This window comes from Hermetia illucens, chromosome 3 (assembly GCF_905115235.1).
Source record: "Hermetia illucens chromosome 3, iHerIll2.2.curated.20191125, whole genome shotgun sequence".
Classification (NCBI taxonomy): Eukaryota; Metazoa; Arthropoda; class Insecta; order Diptera; family Stratiomyidae; genus Hermetia; species Hermetia illucens.
Window position 1 is genome coordinate 169,730,789 of NC_051851.1, and position 9,737 is coordinate 169,740,525.

At 45.3% G+C, this 9,737-nt stretch overlaps 1 protein-coding gene across 1 annotated transcript; it reads right to left on the reverse strand.

Moving 5' to 3' along the window:
* Nucleotides 1-366: 366 nt before the first annotated feature.
* LOC119651835 (zinc finger protein Noc) lies at nucleotides 367-2,772 on the reverse strand. Its single transcript, XM_038055631.1, has 2 exons — nucleotides 2,438-2,772; nucleotides 367-2,338 (listed from the first exon to the last, which is right to left on the reverse strand). The coding sequence occupies exons 1-2, from the start codon at nucleotides 2,519-2,521 to the stop codon at nucleotides 977-979; spliced, it is 1,446 nt and encodes a 481-aa protein (XP_037911559.1). The 5' UTR covers nucleotides 2,522-2,772; the 3' UTR covers nucleotides 367-976.
* Between the last annotated feature and the right edge of the window lie 6,965 nt (nucleotides 2,773-9,737).

The window sequence follows — 9,737 nt, forward strand, 5'->3', positions numbered from 1 at the left end:
AAAATAAAAAAGATGATTACCGCAGGATATTTACGCATTTTGATTAGACAAATGAAAAATCCTAGGGAAAGTTAACACTTTTAAAAGTTTAAGAGTGACTACGACCCTGTAGATGACCTTTATTTTCAGCTGTCTGCATACTGGACAATACAAACTACTTTGACGTTAGTGGCTTTCCTTCCAGCCGTGTTTGAATGATATCTTTTTTAAACCCCCTTGCTGTCCTCCCTGAAAAGGTAACTTCCTGTTCAATTAGACCACAAAATCCTCCCAATGTGAACTACAGGACTCGGGAACGAAATCTTCTCACCTCAATCAAATTCCTGGACTCCTCCAACGTCGGTAAAATCAAAAGACAGGACATGATTAATTTTTAAATTTTATGTAATTTTTATTTGTCGTAATTTGTTCTTTTCTTTGCAGAAACTTATTACTTAGATTGGTTTTCATCTTTTTTACAGTTTCTTAGATTACATAACTTCCAATATTTCGGATTTAGAAATCGAACAATTCGGTCTTTTCTTTGAATAAAAACTAAAATAATAAATCCTTTAATTTACTTATATAAACAATATTTACAGTGCTTGTGGTACATTTTTTGTTAAACTGAACTTCCCGAAGGACATTTTCCATTCTCACTAGGATCAGTAAGTTTTCCATCAACTGCCCTCGGGTTCGTTTTAGAAACTTCAAAAGTTACAGCTGAAATCCTGACGGCCACAACTTGTGTACACACATTTCCGAAGTTTTCCACAACTACAAGCAGTCCTTTTGCGAAATTTTACAGCATATCCTTATTCAGCCGAACGCATGCCGAGATTTTCATCACCTACTTGCTACGTATCACAGTCTATTCAAATAAAGAGAAAACAAGAAACGTTGATATTTCCCCGGCTCCAAATTGATAACATTCCGAAGCCATGCGCTTTCACTCGGAAGGACCCGCTTCAGGGATCAACAGAGTCCTTTATGTAGCTTACGGATGAACTGCAGCTGATCCGATTCTTTGTCCATACATAGCATAAGGTGAATAGTAAGGTCCTAGGGCAGCTGCGGCGGCCGGGTTGAAACCGAACGGTGATCCGGGAAGCGTTGGGGGCAGACCACTTGGTTTGGCGTAAGGGTGGTATCGAGCCGCAGACATTGGGCTTAGTGGGGGTGTTGGGTAGGCTCGCTGCAAGGCTGACGGTGGAAACAAGGTGCTCAGCAGAGATTGTGTTTGTGATTGAGCCAAGGCTGCTGCGACGGCAGCGGGATCATTAAGATTTCCAGTGTGTGTTCTGAGGTGAGCGAACAGTTCTTCTGAAGCGTTGAACCTTTTGCCGCAATAACTATCTCCAGATACCCAGCTGCATATGTAGGGAGCCCGAGCTTGGCTTGCATAGGGGTGGCCTGGCGGCAATGATCCTAATTGCGCTGCCATTGATATTCCATATTTTTGGTTTTCACATTGCGTGCAGCCGCTGGGGCAAGGTGCCCCCATCAGCATTTGTTGGGTGTGGGCTGAATACGGGCATCCTGTGCAGTAGGGATCCTTGCAGATAGGCACGATAGCTTCGCCACCGGATGCAGTCTTAATCCTTTGGTATGTAATGTAAGGGTTGGGATTCGTTCCAGGGTATCCACTTGCTGCTGCTGCGGCCAACATAGCTGCATGATGATGTGTGAAACCTCCCGCAAATGGAGGCCTGAAAGCTGGATTTGTATGCTGCTCCATACCGGGTGGACAACACAAAGCCGATAGTGGGTTTAATCCGTAAGCGGAACTAGGCTTGTAAGCTCCCAAAGGTAAATCCTTAGCATGGCCTTGCATCACTTCTAAACCGGATCGGATTATCGGACTTGCCCCACGTTGGGCGCTATCCGTCGGTGAAACTGTTTTACGGATTTCTGACACTCCTGGACTAGCTTTGTCATTATTTTCGGTTTGAACCTTTGAACTGATTTCCGGCGAATCAGATTTACTACGCGACGGGACACGAGCACTACTTTGCGATTTATTTTTTAATTCTTCATAACTATTTCCAATCCCACTGTCACTAGCACTGTTACTCGACTTCGAGCTGGGACGTTGAGAGTAATCCTCGGATTTGGATGATGAACTGGATACACTGCTAACTGTTGTGTGGCTGAGCACGTTGGCTTCGTAGGGTTTGAAGGCCAATTTTATTTCTGGGGATGCACTCGACTTTGGGGTCTTGGATGCAGCTGGAGACTTTGACTGGTTGTCTGACTTCTTTTTATCCAATGCAAGAAGTGGTTTCACGGCTGACGAGTCAGCTCCAATCTGACTGCAGGTCTGGGCTAGCAGTGCTAGGGGGCTCTTTTTAGAGTCCAGCTGTAAAGAAATAAGGAAAGGACGATATTATTATCCATAAATCATGAAGCAATTGTTGGATAAAAAAATATTTTAAAGGTCATCCAAAAGTGAGCTTACCGTAGTTGGAGCCAGATAGTCAGGCTGCAAGTACTGATTACTTCCGATGGTAACGACACTACCACCTCCTTCTAGCACGACCATTGTTGGGGTTTCAAAAGGTAGAAAATAATCCACAAATGGTAATCCAAATTGTTTATATTGTTTTTCAATAAGTTCAATATTTTTCACTATATTTTGCCGCGAAATATCCACGACGTCTTGCGGTCTTCACTATCACTGAGTTTCACACATGCAACCACTGAACATCTAAATTCATCAAGATAGTATCTGAACGCGGGCGAACTCCACTGAATAAACTACTCAAACTGGCTGACGAACTCGAACTGATTGAGTAAATCGCCTGAACCTCATCTCGTGCCAATATCGGCTTCTACCACGGGAGACACCAGTTCCCCTGCGATTTTCTGGCGGGGTGAATTTCTCCCTCTCAAATAATCAAACTCACTCGCGAACCTCTCTCATTTTCAATATTTTGACTGAGTCCACTAAACACGATTCTCTCAGATGCACTCGACACTCATGGGAACACCAGGAGGGAGGTTGCATCGCAACCAACATGGCGGACCTGTAGCCAATCAGTGAGCATGCGTTCCCAAACTCGTTTTAGGTGGGGAAAAATGCACAAATGGCTACCGAGTATAACCAGATGAGACAGAGTGAGACGTAGATACATAGAGAAGTGGATAAGATTCCCTCCTGAGTGCATTTTCTCTCTTTGTGGAGGGGATAAGTAGAAGGGGTGGAGTTTCGCTCGCGGATGTAGAAGAGGGTTACCGTGTTTGGGATGTGCCTCTGGGGACGATTTATGAGGTTTTGAAATGAATGTTGACGATTAATTTTGGTGTTTAGTTGAATGGTTTGTATTCCTTTCAGCTCTAGGCAGGTGGACGGAAAGATGATGTCAATGGGCGGAGAACTAGTTGATTTGTGATTTGACGAATACATACCAGTATCCTGTCATGGAACGATGAGTAGAAAATGCAAACAGTATTGTGTTGTATATCCTTGAAATTGCTTTGCATTGAAATGCCTGAAGCACTAAAAGCTAATTAAGTCCAAAATATTGGGATCCACCGACTTGGTGTCTTTTGAAATAGACTCAACTTTTAATTCTCCTCTAATGACCTTAGCACGCTAGAATTAGCTTTTTGTTAATTTTCCTCTTCAATTTGGATGTTGAGATAAAAGTTCATCGATTATATCAAAAAGAGTCATATTCAAAGATTCAATAATGTCTCCAGCAATAACACCCTAAAATATTAGGTCCCAGTCCAAGATGGGACTTCTGAGATAGTGAACCACCGGATAATTATCTGTAGGCATCTAACTGATATTAGATAGCCGATTGCGATTTTCCAAAAAAAAGATTTTCAGGCACGAGAATAAGGGCCTGCATTCTGGTAGAAATTTCTCTTTTAGAACTTTTTCCACCTTTAAGGACCATAAGAGGAGGCATATACAAACAAGCCTAGGAAATTGTGATAAGTGGGCTGACATCCAGCTTGGGAGTCGGATATTTGATGATCTGCATTTTCGAATAGGGATCTATTTACTAGCAAAGCCGAGACATGCCCATCAAATCCGTTACTTTCTTCCGCCGTGAACTTGACCCGGGTTGAGTCAAGCAGCTTTTGGGCCCCTTTTCGTTACTAAAAAATTTACGAATGAAACTTAAGGTGCGCTGCATTTACAATCTTTTTGGTTAAAGAGCCTTTATTAATGATGAGCCCTTCCCCTCGTTATTGAATAGATGCGGCGCTCTTTGCAAATATGATTCCTTTTTCTTTCAACGTTTGGTACAAGACTTTTATTGAGGCTGGGCTCTTCATTTTAATCCACTTTTATTCGGGGTATCCTTTGAGAGGTTGGTGTAATGATTGCCGATTAGGTTGAGCGTCAGCTTCTCAATCTCATTGCCCCAGGTTCCAATTCTAGTTCGTTATGGAAGTTTGTGTTCATCTTTTGCTCTGTATGCTTATCATTTGCACAGGAAGAGCGATAAGACGAAAGTTGGAACACGGTCTCATTGAAAATCAAATAACACAAAAATAAAAGTACGAAAAAATAGGCTGTCTAGTTTGCCTTCATCGGAATGGTAGTGGATTCACTAGTGTGAATGATCGAGTGGCAGCATCTACAGTTACTCCTTATTTGCCGCTAAACGCGACGAAAGTAGAGCGCTTAAGTCTTCGATTGAACAGATAAACTTGCTTTTGATGATAAAGGAGAATTCAGTAGACACATTCTGAGTTTCAGTACAGTGATAATGCAGGAAGTGAGCTACGGATTGGATCGGAGAGGGAGTCGATCAGTTACGTCCCTGCATAATTCTCAGATCATCTCCAAATCGATGTCCCCTGTTAATTTCAACTGAACCACAGAACGCCGGACCTTACTTAGCAGGTCAGATCCTTCGGAATCCAGATCCAAAATCACAAAGCTTCAACTTAGCCAAACTTTTAAGAAAAACTTTATCGGGTTCAGAGAGTTATCACTCCCTTTATTACTAAGAAATATCTTGAGTTTTAATATAGTCACTGATCGGATTTCGCTTCATGATGAAGACGACAGCATCAAATCAGTGGTATTATTCGTAATGGTCATGTCCAACTGACCATACTACCGGAATCATTTCTGGAGTAAATATTCACTGGTGAGGAGCAGGAAATCATGGGGGACCTTGTCATCAGCCAGTTCTGCAAGGGATGGCTTATCGAGCTCGTGTTCATTGGCATTCGCCTTCAATCAAGTCCTATGCTGGTGAAATCCATTACAGTGGGCACTGCTATATAGTGGCCAAATGCAGTCTTGATTGCATAGGTCAAAAAGGTACAGAAAATATGAAGGAGAAAGCGACATATTTAAAGCTTAAAAGGGCGTCAACAATTGGTATGTCGCAGGCAGCAGCAAATGTTCAGTATTTCGAAAAGCCTTAGATGGAATGAAGAATTGTGGTTCATATAAATTCAACCAACATCAACAGCTTTACTACCAATCCCTATCTCCATCTCCACGTGGTGAACGCTGGGCGCTCTTTCTTAATGAAAAGCTTCAGACGGAGAAGGATTAAGGCGAGCCTCCCGTGCCTAAAATCGGGACACATTGTACAAACTGGTCCTCCAAATTGGGGGTTGGGTAGGGTTAAGGGACCTACCCGGAAAACCAATGTTATGAACCAACACAAGGAACCTCGGACTGGATGAACTTTAAAACGACGAACCCGGCATCACCAATGGAATTACGATCTACGAATATTCTCATGGAACGTGCGCTCCCTGTACAGACCCAATATTGCTGAGCAGCCTATTGGCCCGGTCCCAATATAGGGCTGATGTAACAGCGTTCCAGGAGATGCGTTGGGCAGGGACCGGTTTCCTGGAGAAGAGTCACTACATCATATATTATAGTCGCCATCCAGTATCCATGTGCTCAGAGTAGGTTTTTTCGTGGTATTGAAATTAAATTCGGTGGTAGTAAATTGTCGGGGCCGACGAGGGTCTCGGCGTGCGACTATCCAAAGTGGAGGCGGAATCAGACGCCCAAAGTGGAGTAAGAACAAGAGAAAAAAGTGAAATCATCTCCGAGGCAACAAAACCACTGCAGCCACCGATTGATGGAAAGTCTTTCGCGGCTTTCAATATGAAAACACAAACATCATGAGTCAAGCAGTGCACTACAGGATAGACTGACGCGAAATATAGCTCCCTGAGGCCAACATATGTCTCTCTGAGGATGAGCTGTCGCTCCTCTGTGACGGTGCGTGGCTTTTCAGGGGCCAAGCCTCTCGTCTACCAAGACCGTTAGGAAGTGGTTATAGCCACACCTTGTACGAGGTGACCCTACTATTAACGAAACGCTACGGATCTAGACTTGGGAGTCGAAAAACACCTCCCCCAATCCAGGGTGTTATGCGAACCGTACCCATTGGATAGTTTGCTGCCACGGGTAACAGACTATATTCGAACGGAGCCTCACTGATACCTGGTCGCCCTAGTGAGGTAGACCTTACCGTGCTACGGGGGCTATGGCACGGCGGACCTTTTAACTCCCATACTCGTGGGAATCAAATGAGTACAAAAAAAAGAAAAGATAACGAAAACCAACAAAGCGGGGTCCCGTACCGCACAAAAACTGGTTAATCAGGCGGAGGCACATCTCCGAATTACTGAGAGCCAGGTGATTACACCCAAGAAGAGAGAAGTTGGAACGTCAAGCAGTGGATCCAAGGTTAACATTGGTATACTACAGCCAACGAACGCCACTGCTCAAAGAGCAGGGACCAGCAAAAGCACGTCTGAGATGAAAAGGCTCAGAACAGACCTAAGCCATTCCTACCGGAACCGAGAAAGTGGGGCACAGCAGAGATCAGCCCGCATGAAGGGAATGCTTCCAAAAAATCCAAACCTGAACCCAAGGGGGGAGAAAACCTGGGCAGGTCAGGAGTGAAGGCAGGACCCAGGAAGCCCGCCATTAGCTATGCTAGTTCAGTCAAAGGCATTCGACTGACGATACTGCCAAAATGGTTTCCCGAGCAAATGCTCACTCGTGAGGAGCAGGAAATCATTGAGGACCTTGTCGTCAAGCAGATGATCAAGAGTTGGACTTCGAAACTGGTGTTCACCGGGATACGCTTTCGACCAGGCCTTATACTGATGGACTGCGCGACGGAAGACACTGCAGAACGGGTTATAACCATAGTTCCTAGATTGCCAGGCTGGGAAGGGGTGGAACTGTCAACATGTGCTGAGGATGATATACCAGGAGCACACATGGTGACAGTTTTTCTGCCCAAGGCCGCGGCAATAGAAACGGAAGACCTTATGAGCCTCCTAATCGCTCAGAATGAAGATCTCCATACCCAACTATGGAGAGTCTTCAGAAGCAAGGTAGAGGGCAAGGTTAAACTCCTCACGATCGGGATAGATGACCAATCCTTGGAGGCAATTAAACGTAGGAGTTGTCATATGAACTACCGATTTGGCAACGTTTCCATGCATGTGCACAGGGAAAAACCGAGGGAAGATACCTCAGAGGAGGCACCGGATGGAAAACATACCGAGGTCCCTGAAGAAGGAAAGGATTGGATCAACCAGGGAAATAGACCTGCTGCCCAGTGAAGAGCAGAAACTGGGCGACCTAGACCTAGGGTTCCTAGGGCTCAGGGTGGACAGCGATGCGCAGGAAAGCGCCATGTCGGAGGAGGAGGGCGACACTCCGACAGTGCAGAAGAGCTCCAAACAATAAGAAAGCCAATGGCCAGCACTAAGAGAACGCAAATGAACCTCCACCATGCGAAAGCTGCATCTGCGGTTATTGCAAAGGCAAGTTCCAAGGAGAACAATGGAATAGTGATGACTCAGGAGCCCTGGGTGTACCGGGAGCAGATTGACGGTCTGCAAGGAGGAAGCATGCAGGTAGTTTGGGACTCATCTTGTGAAAAACCAAGAACTTGCATAATTCCCAAACGTAATTCAAAATACATATGTCTTCCAGAGTTCTTAACTGGGGACCTTGTGGCTATCCAAGTCTCATTGAAGCCGGGAGGAGCACTCGAGAGGCAGTTGTGGCATCGGGATACTTCTCAGTAGACGAAATCCGGCCTCCACTGGAACAAGTCGCAAAACTGACGAAGTATTGTGGGAAGAGCGCGTTTCCACTTCTTCTCGGCCAACGCCTACCACAAAGTCTGGGGAAGCAATGATACCGATCGAAGAGGTGAGTACCTTCTTGAATTTATTCTTAGCAATAAGTTAGAAATATATAACTTAGGGAACACTGCAACATTTGTGACCAGCACCAGACAGGAGGTACCAGACATAACTCTAGGAAATACTTTAATGGACGGAATGGTCAGGAATTGGAGGGTGTCGGATGAACCCTCTATGTCTAATTACAGGATAATTAGATTACACATTGAGGGTAACTCCGAAATAAAAAGAATAATAAGGAATCCCAGGAGAACGGATTGGAAATCCTTCGCAACGCACTTGAGCAACAACGTTGCCCACCTTCAAAGGGGTGACATCCGGAGCGAACTGGAACTAGAAACAGCGGTGGAAAACCTCAACACAGTCGTCATTGACGCTTATGAGGCCAGCTGTCAGGCTTAGATAGTTATGTCATCAAGGGATGTACCATGGTGGAAAAAGAACCTGGCCAGAATGAGAACAGAGGCATGAAAACTCTTCCACCGGGCAAAAGCGGGAACTGGCAGAGGTATACAAATGCATTGACTGCGTTGCAAGCCCTCTGAGACGGAAGCAGGTTAGTTCGGTTTGCCGACTGATGGCTTTGAGGGTTTGCAGTGATTTTAGAGCCACATGGCGGCAGTATGGCGAAAGAAATGAGTGAGCATGGAGGGGTACACAGAACGGATATACTGGATGTATACATCCATAATAAAACTCATTTTGATGTATGCATGCATCGTCTGGTGGCCAAGACTGAACTTTGCTAACAGCAGGAAGCTGCTAACGCAGATTCAGAGATTTGGTTGCCTAAGTATTACTGGAGCAATGAGTACTACGGTAAGCGGCCAGCGACGCGACCGATCATATGGTTTCCAGATTCGTCTTTGAAAACTTGAAAACTGTCGTAATCACCGAAAGAGAAGAATGGTCGACAAGTGGCCATGAGTCTTTTCAGATTGCAGACCTAATAATCTTCACCGACGGGTCAGTCATGGAAGATGGATCGGGTGCAGGGGTGTTCTCGGAGAATCCGATTATAGTACTAGCCCGACCCCTCGGAAAAATGACGACCATATTCCAGGCGGAGATATATGTCATTTCATTGGCAGCAGAAGAATGTCTGCGACAAAAATGGAGGGGTCGTACCATTCGAATCTGTTCCGACCGTCGGGCGGCATTATCAGCACTAAATGGCAACGACATATCAAGTCAGTTGGTGTGGAGTTGTCATCAGATGCTGCTGAAACTTGGCCGACTGAACGAAACATTCCTGATGTGGGTGCTGGGGGACTCCAACATCGCCGGTAATGAGGAGGCTGACAGTCTGGCTCGCCAAGGGTCTGGATCCACAATGGTGGGGCCAGATCCAGCTCTTGGAATCCGACCATCTACTGACAAGTCTACTCTGAAGGGTGAAATTGCAACGATTCACGCAACCGAGTGGAGAAATTTGGACTCTTGCCGTCAAGCGAAAATCCTTGTGAACGAGCCTAGGGCCACTATAGCGGCATTTTTGTTGTCCCTTAAGAAGTGGGACATGGAAACCCTAGTAGGGCTTTTGACGGGACACTGCCCGTTAAACTACCATATGGAAAAGATTGAGATGG